General features: G+C 41.0%; 1 protein-coding gene across 1 annotated transcript in view; it reads right to left on the bottom strand.

Moving 5' to 3' along the window:
• The window catches only part of golim4a (golgi integral membrane protein 4a), a 42,038-nt gene extending 32,993 nt beyond the window's left edge, over positions 1-9,045 (bottom strand). The window contains exons 1-2 of the mRNA XM_080731304.1: positions 8,584-9,045; positions 7,010-7,262 (exon numbers count right to left, since the gene is read on the bottom strand). Coding sequence (XP_080587430.1) covers positions 7,010-7,196 — 187 coding nt within the window. The 5' untranslated portion in view covers positions 7,197-7,262; positions 8,584-9,045. The remainder of the gene's footprint in view (positions 1-7,009; positions 7,263-8,583) is intronic.
• Between the last annotated feature and the right edge of the window lie 6,180 nt (positions 9,046-15,225).

Here is a 15,225-nt window from a genome sequence, read left to right as displayed (position 1 = left end):
CTCATCTGGTTGTTCACACACAGTGTACTATGTCAGAAAAGCCCCTGTAGCCTACGTTACTATAGTAACCCGACAGTGCAGAGATCTACAAGCTCAGAACGCGTCGTGGATGCAACGTGTTGTGAGCTTGTAGATCTGCTCCTTTCAAAGCCAGACCCGCTGTGCTGTACGGGGATGTATAACTCGGGCTGTGGAGCGGCAAATTCTGGGCAGATGATTGGAATATTTTGGCGTATCGCCGAACTTGAATTGATAGATACGGGGGTGCGGTAATTACCGCAATACCGGCGGTAAATGGGATAACAAAATGTTGATACCGAGCCAGCCCTAGTAATGACTGACAACTGCTTGTCTGTGGGTAACAGTGCATCAATACCCCCCTCCCCCCCACTCTAAACCCCTAAGCTGTAGCCCACCTCTATATATAGGTCACTTACAGCCATCAACATAGCCATCAACATAGCATAGATATCAAATGACCGTTGTCTGACGATTTACTGGGTCTCAACCACTTCTGAACAATGACAACATGGGTGTGGTGGTGTTTTTCTGAAATGCAAAGGGCCCCAACAGTAACTTTACCTACAGTATGTGGTTCTCTTTGTGTTCTCGTCTGAATACCCTTCGATGCACAGCTTTTGGGGCACGTCATTATGTTGCGAACATTTTTGAAAAGAAGTTCTAAAAAATACAAATAAAAAGGGATATTCGACGTACGTCAAATGTATAAACGGCTTAAGTGGTTAATAAGTTGCGAAGGTCAAAAGTACTTCCATTTCATTGTGACACTTCTATACATGTTTGGTTTTCCACTACTGAATGCATACTGTAGGATAGTCCAGTGCTTCCCAATAGATGTACTGAAACACACCGCTGTGCTGTGAGACACCCAGGTTCAACTACACACATCACTATTGTAATAACATATACTAGCCCTTACCCGTTCAAAGATATGAGCTCTGAAATGATGTGCACCCCCCCCCGCCCGCCCGCCTGCACACACACACACACACACACACTCCCCCCCCCCCCCCCCCCCCCCCCGTGTGTGTGTGTGTGTGTGTTTGTGTGTGATTGTGCATGGCCTGAACAACAGTGCCCCTCCCTTAACATGTGTGGTCACAAAAGGTACTGTAGGCTAAATAGATATAGATACACCATAAAAATGCTAATATACAGCATATGAATTGTGAAAGTGACAAACGGGCTTCACAGTTATGTTAGGTGTGTTCATATGCTATTGGTGATGCGATTTCAGATCAATTGCTCCAGCCACTGAGGAGAAACGCTGTGACAGACAGACACTCACTCAGACACTCACTCAGACAGACATTTGGAAAATTATATGTTTGATAGGTATACTGTATAGGTAACAACTACACAAAAGTTAGGAATTCATCTTTAATTTGCTATATCAGTGCACTTGATGTGCACTCATTTGACAATACAGAGGCAAATGTAATTCTCATTATAGGTGAAGATTTGCCGTGTCACATTGTGAGCATGTATTCTCACTATGAATACAGGTGTGCCTTGAGATTTCGCCCATCAGTGTACCTTGTGCACAAAATGTTCTAGCTCCGGGCTAGACCTTTGAAAGAGAAATAAGAGTCAATTGATGCTATAATTAACTAATGATGTTAAGGTGGCTGCTTAAGACTGAGAAACACAAGAGAAGCCATTCAAGTGGAATTTGAGTGAGAGCTCAAGCAGACTCAAAGCAGTGTGAATTTTAATTTTGGGGTTTTTAAAGAAGACAGCATACGAATTAATTTCCACTGCTTTGCCATAATAACATTAAGATAGGAATAGATACTGAGAGCGCAGGATACATTCGATAAGGATAAACAATTATAGCAAGTAATACAACACCTTTGGGCATAGGTCTATCACTATCAGCTGAGATCCATTTATGTCTTTTGTGTTAATGGACCAATCCCCAATCACATACACACCCATTGTAACAGTTACAATGGGTGTGTATGTGATTGGGGATTGGTCCATTGACTTGTGATTGTGAACATTACATTTAACCGCAAAATGACTGAGCTGTGATGACACCATCGTCTTAGTTTTAGTTTTTTCCCCTTGTCTCTTGTTATTTTCCATTGTCCAATGGCAAATACCGTTACCAGCTCACAACATGTTGCAATGTGATGCTTTGTAGATTTGCGTTTTCTTTTTTTTTAATTAAAAATATATATTTTTTTTTACATTTTTAGAACATTTCCCCCAAATGTAATGTGGTTAAAAACAGTAGTTATACCGTGATGCTGCGCATATGACAAAGTTAATAGTTGGTCACAGAAACTAACTATATTAGAAACGAGTTTCCAGTGGCAGTCAAGTTAAGTCTACTCTAGCATCCTGTTGCTGATAATTATGATGTAATAGTCTACTTTGTTGTGCTGGGGTAAACAGTATGGCTGTCAATGGTGCACTCTAAACCCATTCAGACAGGTTGCTTATTCCACATAGAAGAGACTATAGCCAGCTTGGAGTTCCTAAATCACTGTCTAAACCAGTGGTACCCAACTTCTTTTTCTTGGAGCCCCCCTTCTTAGTTCTTACATGGGACAAAAGCTGAGATCCCCTCAACACAGAACACACACACACACACACACACACACACACACACACACACACACACACACACACACACACACACACACACACACACACACACACACACACACACACACACACACACACACACACACACACACACACACACACACACACACACACACACACACACACACACACACTTAAGCCCTATATACACTTTGTCGCACAACAAATCGCAAAGATAGACAGTCTGCAGGCTTACATCGCAATGGGACGTTGAGTTGTCGATAAGTTATTAAGTGTGCCTGCCATGCAATGGCAAAACACTTATTGTAATCCGCCATACTTATTAAGTGTGCCTGCTATGCAATAGCAAAACACTTATTGTAATCCGCCATACTTAATTAAGTCTTTCGCCACGAATTTCTGCACGTAATAACTGCCGCACAATTTACGCCACCGCCGCAATATATACATCAAAACGTGCGGCTCGGCCGGGAATGGTGTGCTATTACTTTTCTTTCCGATCCGCGTTACCATTGCGACGTAATTCGCAAAAAACAACGCCAAAAAACCCCATTGACTTAGAATGGGGGAAACTTCGGCACGTAATCACTTCACAAAATTTCGGCACGTAATAAGTGCCGCACGATTTACGCCACCCCCGCAATATATACATCAAAATGTGCGGCTCGGCCGGGAATGGTGTGCTATTACTTTTCTTTCCGATCCGCTTTACGATTGCGATGTAATTCGCAAAAAACAACGCCCAAAAACTCCATTGACTTTGAATGGGGGACTCCGAAAAAAACCCAGAAACTTTGGCGCCACATAACTCTGCCATACTTTTGCCTAGCAACGTCATTTAAAATGTAAAATGCTCACACAACTTTGGTCTTTTTCCGACCAATAGGGATGAGCTGTAATTGATTAAGCCTCGCCCCCTCTTTAACAGGAAGTGCCCTTCACCAAACAGGAAGTGCCTCTATAACTCATGAACCGTTTGTCGTACAGACTTGCGGCTGGTGTCATACCTTTTCTTTTTTTCTCAATTTTTTTTTCTCAAATTTTTTTTTTCTCAAATTTTTTTTTTCTCAAATTTTTTTTTCTCAAATTTTTTTTCTCAAATTTTTTTTTTCTCAAATTTTTTTTTCTCAAATTTTTTTTTCTCAAATCTTTTTTCTCAACATTTTTTTTTTCTCAAAATTTTTTTTTCTCAAAATTTTTTTTTCTCAATTTTTTTTTCTCAATTTTTTTTTCTCAAAATTTTTTTTTCTCAATTTTTTTCTCAAGATTTTTTTTTCTCACAATTTTTTTTTCAAAATTTCTTTTTCTCAAAAAAGTTTTTTTCTCAAATTTTTTTTCTCACAAAACAATTTTTTCTCAAAAAACTGTCGTTAAAGTGCGACCCGTGATAACGGCCAAAAATGCTCCAAAACGCCACTAATTAGTCGAAATGGCTGACTTCCTGTTTGGTTTCTGATTGGCTGCTGGCCTTGTGACGTGGGTAGAGCTGCGAGGGCCTGGTCATCGCTGCTTGCAGCTTTAATTCATTAATCGTCCATGACCTTAATTGGGGCCTATTTCGCCAAACAGGAAGTGCCCCTCACCAAACAGGAAGTGACCCTTGATCTCGTGAACCGTTTGTCATACAGACACGCGGGTTGCGTCAAATGAAATAACGCTAATGCTAACACCAACCGCTACACAAGGTTGCACAGACTTAGCGAGCTGCAGGCACACTTAAAATTTCTTAGAAATTTTCTCTTCTAGTATAATAATAATAATCACTTCACAAAATTTCGGCACGTAATAAGTGCCGCACGATTTACGCCACCGCCGCAATATATACATCAAAACGTGCGGCTCGGCCGGGAATGGGGTGCTATTACTTTTCTAAGAGAAAAGTTGTATCGTTTAATTGATATAAATTTATTAGTGAATTAATTTTACCCATTGACTTATAATGGGAATCGCAAAAACTCACATTCAATATTTCTTTTCTCGCAAACCATAGGGGCTACAGTTTCAAAACTTGGAGAGGAGATTTATAATGATATCAAGGATTAAATAAAAAAATATTTCGTCAGTTGGCCTCATGGTGGCGCTATAACAGTCCACTTTACCTTTCGGCCTGTAACTCTTGAACCGTGGGTCGGAAAATTAAAATTCCTTTTTCCCTGGATTCCTTGGGTCATGACGCATCTCCTCGTATAGGCCACGCCCATTTGCGTCAGGATAGATTTTCCGCCATTTTGAATTTTCTTCAAAACACACTTTTTGCTCCTTTTCCTACATATTTTCTCCAAATGTCACAAAAATCGATACACACGATCTATGGACTCATGCGATAAACATATTTAAACGATATTTTGATAGTCCATACCGTTCTTCCGTAACAGGGTTCCAAAGTTAGCGGGAGGAGCCCGTTTTGTAAGAAGTAGCCATAAATCACAAACGAAACATCCAGTCAACACCAAATTTTAAACACAAGTGGGGGGCGCTATACTGAACATATACCCAAAAGCATTTCCACTTCGACCCATAGGGGGCACCACAAACGCGCAAAACGTAACCGTTTCATGCCAAAACGTGTTTTTCAGGGGGAACGACCCTCTCAAAACGAAACACTAACACCAACCGCTACACAAGGTTGCACAGACTTAGCGAGCTGCAGGCACACTTAAAATTTCTTAGAAATTTTCTTTTCTAGTTTTTACTATTTCTGAAACTCAAAATAAATAAATGAAGAGAGTTGACTATTGACTATATGACGTGCCCAAAACAGGCATGTCAGGTTTTAAGTAAAAAATGTTAACAATGTTGTCAATGTAACCATTGTTATTACTAATTATTCTAAATGACAAGGTATATAAGTGGCTCTGACACCTCTCTACAAGGCTGTAAGACTGGCTCTACAGGCTGAAGCAGATGTTTGGGGTGACCTCATGACTTTAGTGCTCCTATCTCAGCTGAGATGTGCCTCAGGGCAGGGTGGCTAGTATAACAACAACCGTGTGTGTGTGTGTGTGTGTGTGTGTGTGTGTGTGTGTGTGTGTGTGTGTGTGTGTGTGTGTGTGTGTGTGTGTGTGTGCAGAGAGAAATGCACTGATTAATAGAGTCAATAAAACACACCTACTTTCAAGTAAACTGTCAGATCTATATAAATATAGGCTGGAAACGCAGCCACTTAACCCATAACCCTGTAGGCTGCCAATACAACTTAGCCCCAGGACATGTTTGTGTTATCCTTTTAGCCTAAATGTCTGACTGTACCTCGTTCTGTTTACATTTCTGACTAATAAAGTATTCAAACAATCAATAGTTTACACAAGTTAATAGTAACCTTTAGGTACAAAATTGAGTCTTGGAAAGTTGCTTCAACTTGGGAACATTCGCCATCTTCTCAGCTGCTCAGCCTTTTAAAGTCCTCAGTGTAGTGTCCCATGTGTAACTCAGAGTGTACAAGGGAATATAATATTTAATGAAGACTGAGGTGGGCACTAGGGACATCTTGGCATCTCGCTGCAAAATTGGCCATTTTGTCAAAAATGGTAAAAACTTAAATATTATGAAAATGGTCATAAGTAAAAGAAAGTAGTGACCCTTATGTCACAAACATTTGGTTACACACTGAGGGCTTCACTGTGTATTGTTTGTACACCAGTCTTCTCAAAGTGGGGTCCACAGATCCATGATGGGGCTCCAGGGTGTCCCCCAGTTAATTGTTGGTAGGAAGCAAATGAACCTCTACAGGTAACTAAAGAGTAGGGATGGGTATCGTTCACCTTTGAATCGATACAATACCTTTTTCGATACCTGGGAATCGATACGATACCCTTTTCGATACTTTTTATTTAAGTTTAACTGCTCTACCGCAGCAGTAGAGCAGAGGTGATGCTGATGATCACACAGTGTGGCGGAGCGGAGAGTATAGACGTTGGATAATCATCATAATAATAAACATTATAGGCTATTTTCCACAGTAACAACTCGAGTGTACAAATGTTTCCATAACTTGTAAACTGATCTGGGTTATGAGGGTCTGTGTGGTCAAATGATAGTTAGGAACCAAATGGACCCTTATGGGTATGTAACTCTGAGACTGTACAAATGGAACCAAATGGACCCTTACAGGTCTGTAACTCTGAGAGTGTACAAATGTGTAAACAATTGTACACACTCAAGAGTTAAATTAACATTGATCTTAATAAATGAATTGGGGCCCCAGAGATAGAAATGCCATAAAAATGGGATCCATAGCCTAATGCATGTCAAACTGGGGGTCCTTCACGGTTGAGAATCACTGCTATAGCTGCACTCTTCTCTTATGGGGGTCCCTGGCATATCCTGGTGTCTGCAGGCTAATACGTGTCAATTTGGCGGTCCTCGACATGAAAGAAGTTTGAGAAGCACTGCGTTTACAAATCAATGACAGTACCTTGAAGCTGCGCAGAGAGGGACTCCTGGTGCTGCTGATACTTCAGTGCCATGGCCTCCGTCCTCTTCAGCTGCTTGTGCATCTCGTAGGAGATCATGCCCCCGTAGATCATACCGAACACCACGGTGGCCAGCAGCAGCGACTGGAAGATCCTCCTCTGCCTCCGCGAGCACACCCCGTTACCCATGGTGGTGGTGATGGACCTCCCGCTCCCCTCCTCCCCAGACCCAACGAACCCCGTGTCTGCTGCCTGCTGGACGACAGAGACAGTGGTGTAAATCAGTGGTTCTCGACCTGTGGGTCGGGACCCCCAGGGGGGGTCCCCACATTATTTTGGGGGGTCCCCAGATGATTAACTTAATGTGCAACATTGTTTTCACACAGTAATCAAACCAACATAACGTTTAAGTGTATAGCGGATATCTGCACATTTCTAAAGTGACAATTCAAGGACCTTTTAATTTCTCTAAAATGACAAATTAAACATTGGCCAAATTGTCAAATATTAGAGGCAGAAATTGTGAAAATAGCCGATCTACATGCTCACAACGCCTCGCGTTGTAGATCTGCTATTTTCACAATAGAACCGAGTATACAAAATGTAATGCCGAAACTCTTAGTGCTCGTCAGGGTGGGAGGGGTCCCCAGTTAAAATATGATTATTTTGGGGGTCGTGGCCTGAAAAGGTTGAGAACCACTGGTGTAAATGGTTGATTGATTGAATGCTTTATTAGAAGTTTGCATAGGAAAAGGTACAGGACAGTACAGTTCACTGATACAAGGTCAACTAAAAGGATAAAGACCACAAGAAAGCTTTTGGACTAGTTTAAATTGGGGTTTTTGATTGATTGAATGATTGAAGAGTTTATTCGCAGTTTGCAATAGAAAAAAAAGTACAGTTTCTTGACAGTACAAATCACTGGTACAAGGTAAACTAAAAGGAGATCCCAGTAAGCTTTAAGGCTTATTTACGCAGGAACCACTTCATGTGTCCCTTAATTACAACTCATACTCATACAACATTAAATGTCAGACAAATAAAACAGTAGACTACTATGCAAAAGAAATATTATAAGACAGTAACTAAATACATTTATTTAAGTGGTATTTGTACTTTACTGGAGTATTTCCAATTTCCAATAGGCTACTTTGACTTCTACTCCACTACATCTCGGATCCAAATATTGTACTTTTTACTCCACTATAATTATTTGGAAACTTTAGTTACCAGTTACTTTGCAGGTATTAAATTATAATATTATAAAGCATACATTAAGCACTTTAGCCCTATTTTATACCCAGTCCTAGGCTATTTGAAAATAGCAGATCTTCAAGCTCACAACGCCTGGCATCGCGACGCGTTCTGAGCTTGTAGATCGGCTATTTTCAAATAGCCGATCTACAAAATGCTTCAACTTTTGGTACATTAAATCATTTTGATGCCAACACTTTCGTACCTTTCTTTTATGTGTAAGTTAACTGAGTATGTTTCTTAATTGCGATACTGATACTTTTGCTCAAGTAAATCATTTGAGTACTTTTTTCCACCACTGCTGCTGGAAACTTCCACTCACTTTTCTGCCCACCCGGACCGACCGTCCCGTCCCTGTCTCACTGCATGTTCTCCAGATGTGCCTCCAGGACTCCACCGATACGTTCCCTAATAATAGGTGATCTTCAGGACTTCTTCTCAGTGATGCATGATCGCCACATCCACACGAACCCCGGCTCCCCCTCCCCAGTTACACTTCAGAGGAGCTGGAGCTCAGATTTTTCGCTTCGCACTTTTAACAACAACTCGCATCAAACTCCTCCCGTTGTTTCCTGAAAAGCAAGAAGGCAAAGGCACCAACAACGCAGCGGTCCTCGGCACCATGCGCGTTGTCCGTTACACGAATGAACAGAAGTAAGTGCTGTTGCCCAACAGAAGCCGAAAGCAGTGAGAAAAAGTTGGGTTTTTGGAGACGGCGGCCTACGGTTGTTGCACCTAGTTTAGTTTAGTTACGTGTCACCTAAAAGCAGCTGCCTGCCATCCAACTGCGACTCTCTGAAAGGAAGTCCCACCCCTCCGAAAAAAACAAGGCCTTAATTACCCTACTCCCGCCCCACAAAGAAAGACATTTTACCCAATTGGTCACCGCAGAGCTCTGTCAAGCTTCCTGGAATGTGAGGGTGGAGGGTCTGGGGTCTGTCTGGGACCCTGGGTCTGGGTAAAAGTTGTAGGACAGGATTGAATTTGAGGAGGATTCCCAGCTCCGTAGTGCAGTGGTTCTCAAACATTTACAAGGAACCCCAAATTGACACTTATTCTCCTGTGGACCCCAATTTGAAAAGATATGCCAGGGACCCCCATAAGAGATATTTTTTACAGGTCTGGGAGTGATTCTCAAGCGTTTTAATTCAAGCACCCTCAGTTTGACATGCAATAAGCTACTACTACAGTATGGACCCTCCATTTAATGGCATTTCTATCTCTGGGACCCCAATTTATATTGTACAAAAATCAATGTTAATTTGAGTGTACTTGGAACCAAATGTACGGTCCATTTGGTTACACTCTCTGAGTTACAGACCCATAAGGGCCATTTGGTTCCTAACTGTCTATCATTTAGCTGGGGACCCCCTGGAACTCCCTCAAGGACCCCTGCACTGCCGCTGTCTGTCTAGTCTCACTGTTTTTATGCACAAGTTCTCAATGTTGAGTTCTGGGGCCACCAGCAGGGGTCCTAAATGGACAGGGCATTATATCACAGCATGATATCAGATAGGCTTATAATGCATCACACATCACATAATAAACAGTACATTCAGCCTAATAGAAAGCAATGCATGCACATTATTTGAAACATACTGATATCAAAACTGGACTTAAAGGACAACTTTAGTTTTTTACAACAAGGATTCATATTTTAGATTGTAATTAAAGAATATGAAAGATGAATGTTAAAATTATTTCATTTACTTCTTTCTATTGTTTTAGAGATTCTTATTTCAGTGGTTGGGGGCATGCCTACAAGTGGCTAAATATGTAATTTTACACAGAATAAGCCCATTCCCAAGATACACACAACCTTTCATGGTTGGATGTAACTTATGGGGGCTAGAAGTGTTACTGTAAATAGCAATAAAGAAACTGCTGGCTTAATTTGTGTCTAAAAAGACATATTTAGCCACTTGTACGCATGCCCCACATTTTAGCACGGTAAACACGATAAAACAATAGAACGAAGCAAATGAAAACATTTTAACACCCACTTTTTCTTTTCTCTAATTACAATCTAAAATATGAACCCTTGTTGTAAAAAAACAAAGTTGTCCTTTAAGGAAATGTTATGGCCACCCACGCGCAGTTTAAAAAAAAGTCTTTGTAATGTTATAGGTCTATTAACGATAGTTTATCATCAATATCAGCATGCTGTATTCTAAGCATAATGTCAGATAAAGGGTGAAATCAGATAAACAGGGTACTGTTTGAGAACCACTGCATTACAGTACTGTAACAACTGTGTTACATCACTGTTTCTCAATGTTGCGTCTGGGGCCCAAGGGGTCCATATGGACCCTTATGGGTCTGAGTGTAAATGGAACATGTTGCCCCCTTTGGGACCCTTTCTACACTGTAAAATTCTCAGTGTTAATGTGACCCCTGGTGGTTCCCAGACCCCATGTTGATGAGTGTGGTGTGTGCACACGCTTGGGGTTTATGTGAATCTGTGTGCTCTTGACATCATGTGTTCATTGTGCCCATTTCCCGTAACAGTTAGGACAAATTCATCCATTCCGGTTAGTAACCCAGAACTCTCCCCAAAACACACTTGCGCTTACTTTCAAAGACCGCTCGCCCCCCCATCAGTTCTTGTATTTGTTTTACTGAGCTTAGTTAGGATAGGAATAAAGTTTGGTTTAGGAATAAAGTTAGGTTTTGGCATAGTATTACTGAGGTTATGTTTAGGAATAAGAGGAAGTCCGCACACTGTTCCAAAGCTCCAGCGACAAATGTATTTGGTATACGTTTCAACCCTTGCGGGTCTTCATCAGGTATCCTTCATCTATACTATAATTTTGCGAATGTCTGAGTGAGTGTCTGTCTGTCTGTCTGAGTGTCTGTCTGTCTGTCTGAAACAGCCTTTCTCCTCAGTGGCTGGAGCAATTGATCTGAAATCGCATCACCATCAGCATATCAACACACCTGACATAACTGTGAAGCCCGTTTGTCACTTTCACAAATCGTATGCTGTATAATAGCATTTTTATGGTGTATCTATATCTATTTAGCCTACAGTACCTTTTGTGACCACACATGTTAAGGGAGGGGCGCTGTTGTTCAGGCCATGCACAATCACACACACACACACACACACACACACACACACACACACACACACACACACACACACACACACACACACACACACACACACACACACACACACACACACACACACACACACACAGGGGGGGAGTGTGTGTGTGTGTGGGGGGGGGGGGCTGGGGGGGGGGACAGTATCTCTGTAGCCATTAAACGAAACGGGTTTCTTACATTGATGCTCCTACATCATGCAAGCACCAGTTAAAGTTACTTTCCATCCCTCATATACTGTATGCACAGTGCACATCCCATAACCCACACACTGCACATCATTTTGGAGCTCATATCTTTGAACGGGTAAGGGCTAGTATACCAAATAAATGTGTCGCTGGAGCTTTGGAACAGTGTGCGGACTTCCTCTTCTTCCATGGTGTATTCTTGGTTCAGCACCTGTAAATTCATTGAGATGTGTGTGCTGCTTCCCTCTTGGCTTTGAATTCTTATGTTTAGGAATACCTGGTGGCGACCGTTCCGAGGTCACCCGATTTGACTCGGGCGAGCGTGTTTAGGGGCGAGCGTCTTGTATTCATCTTCATGTTAATTGGTCCTCCAAGGCTTTCATGTCATCCAGGTTTGTTTCTCCCTGGACAACCTGGACTCACCCAGACATCGTGGCGTCATATTTGGGAACAAATTATTAACTCCATATTTGGACATGACTGACCTCATCATGACGACTTCAGCAAACACAGCCACTGTCAGATCAGATGGGTATGTAACAGCACACTCACGGTTATAGACAGAGATTGACCTACGCCCTCTACTGGATGAGAAGATGGTAATGCGAGTAGCGCTTCAGTGCTTTTCTGCAAACGTTTCCACAAAACTGCCTCCGTTCTCGCAAATAGTACAAACCTCAGTGACTCGGCTTCTATGGAGGAGCAGCAGCAACATTACACGGAGTACAGGACCACCACTGTCCACTGCACTCAAGTTCACAAAAAATCATGAGTGGGTACGAGTGGAGGGTGGAGTTGGCACAGTTGGCATCAGCAATTTTGCTCAGGAAGCAATAGGGGATATCATATACTGTGGACTCCCTGAAGTTGGCAAAAAACTTGATCAAAAAGAAGAATTTGCTTCTTTGGAAAGCTCCAAGGCTGCCATTGAACTATTATCCCCTCTAACTGGGGAGGTGATTGAAATTAACAAAGCAGTGGAACACAATCCTGGACTTGTGAATAAGTCCTGCTATGATGAAGGGTGGCTTATCAAGATGACTGTTGGCAGATCCAGTGAACATGATGGTCTCATGACTGAACAAGCTTATGAGAAATTCAAAAAATCTCTTGAATAGCTATAATAATAGCTATAATTTTCTAATGTAATTGTAATCAAATATTGGTGTCAAGTTTACCAATATCTGGCTCGAGACTCTTCATCTATGATATATACAGTAGTTGTGATACTGTAAAATAACCAATGTTGTAATGTTTCATGAATCACTTTCACTCAGATGTTTACAACGGGTGTGCCTGTTCTTACTAATGAAACCACCAAAGTGGATTGTGACTCCTGTGCTTCTTACCGGTAATCCTGATGCGAAGCAGAGCAGAATCCAAACCCTTACCCAGCACAGACTGTACAGTTCTCCTGAACCACAGGGACTCAACAGGAGACAAAAATGCTGCCATGTTTAGTTTATTCTAAACAAAATGCCTACAAATGATATACAAAATGCGAAAATAAAACCCTTCCAAATTCATATCAATGGATAACATTTGGTTACAGGTGCACAAAGGGGGGGTAGGTATATGCGTTTTGTTCCTAAACTGCAACTGCAATTATGCTAAACTGCAAAGCCAGTTCATCTCTTGCACACAAGGGAGAGGAGGAAAAGGAAAAATATGTCCATACAAATGAGGTAGAGAAGTCTGCAGGTGTGGTTAATTCATTATGTAGCTGACCAAGTGAACAGTGATGTCACACCAAGCAAATTCCGAGTTTCCTTCCAAAACCCCTTGTGAAGAAAATGTGAGAACTATATTTGGACAGAAATTTAACATAGCAGTAAAACACACTATTACATTGTTTTTTTTATTACTCACAAAACCATTCTTGTCAAAGTCAGAATATAGCCATTTGGAACGAACCCTCTAGCGCCGAAGAAAAATTGACCACTTGTCTTGGCTGTAATGCACTTCATGACAAAACTGTTTTATTGTAAATGCTTGATACATATTATTGCCTGCTTTGTTCAAAATAAGAATGCACAGACAAACCATCAAACTGAAATGAATTTTGTGTCACAACACAGGTGGGAAGAAATTCTATTAAAATCTAATAGGACAGCTATTTGTCACCAAGGAGTGGAGTTCGTAGAAAAAGTTTCAAGAATATCTACAGGTAAAACAGTCTAGAAAGAGAAGAGGTTCCAGCACATATATTTAAAGAAAGCCATAAAAAAAGGCACAGACGAAAGGCCCACGCGCCCACACTTGACACTGCATAGAGGACACTGGAGCACGAGGACAAGCAAGGTAGTTAAACAGACTTCTTTTATATACTGTATATTCCTGGGTTATACTTTCCATAGTATGACCACCCCAGTTATGCTGGTCTTTGTTTAATGGCTCTGTCCCAAAAAGACGACAAACATATGGTGAAGAGATAGGCGGGAGGAAATGAACAAAGGCAATATGTCTATGTATTGTAATTAGCAACAACAATGGTGCGCACTAGAATTACACAACATTTCTCTATCAGAATTATATATTGGTGGAAGTGGAAACAACAATGCAGGAACACCGCCTGAAAAGCAATTTTATCCAAATGTATACAACTAGAGGGTCGCGGCCCTTCGGGCAGCTCACATCTAGTTAAAAAAAAAAAAGTAAAAAAAAAAAAAAGAAAAAGTAAAAAAAAAAGGGGAAAAAAAAAAGGAAAAAATAATAATAATTTAAAAAAAAAGTTAAAAAATAAAAAAATAAAATTGGGGGGGGACCTATTGTGGCGGAACTATTGTGCCGCAGCGCACGTTTCCGGTCGGACATATTTGACCGGCGGACTATTTTATACAGAGGCAAAATATGAGGGTAATAACGAATACAACTGTATACAGAGGTTTGGAAACGACATCTTGCAAAGGTGACATGGGTGTTTGAATTTTTAAGCTATATTTAGTACATATGTAGTACATCTTGGCCAAGTGGTTTGGTATTTAAGTTAGCGATACATGACCCGGAAGTAGATCACTTACTCTTTTATAATATAAAGATTGAAAATCTTTCAGGGGAGGTGTCAATAGTTCCTCCCAGCATGTTACTAAACTCTTTCTATTCAATGGTAATTTAAACCGTTGTGCGCAGCTTCTCTAAAGATGGGTGCGCTTTAATCATCCAGCCTGGTGAATCTATGTTGTGCATTTCAATATAGGCTAAAGATTATTTTACTCTTATGTACACGTTCACAAGATGTAACAATAAAGAAACCTTGGACCTTAAAGTAAAATAAAAAATACAAAAAATAAAAAATAAAAATAGGACATTTTTGAAAATGGCAAACACAGGCAACCTACAAGCTCACACCAGAGCACGGTGTGACGCGTGTGAGCTTGTAGATCAGATATTTTCTCTATTCATTGTAAGACATAAGTACATAAGACATAAGTGCATAGGGCTTAAGTGCTAAAGTAAGTGTTGCCCAAATATTACTGTAGGAGCCACAGCTCCATGTCCTTATATTACAGTTCACTTCCAATCTCCTTGCCATGGCTTCCCTAGCCCTTGAACTATGGCAGAGATGCAAACAGAGCAGCACCGGCTGTTATCTCCATTTTAATTATTTTTATCATCATCGCCGGCTTGCTTAACACTTGGCACTAGCTTTACTTTAACCCATTTAGAAC

This window comes from Nannobrachium achirus (assembly GCF_963921795.1).
Source record: "Nannobrachium achirus genome assembly, chromosome: 8".
NCBI lineage: Eukaryota > Metazoa > Chordata > Actinopteri > Myctophiformes > Myctophidae > Nannobrachium > Nannobrachium achirus.
This window is presented reverse-complemented; position numbering and strand designations above follow the sequence as displayed.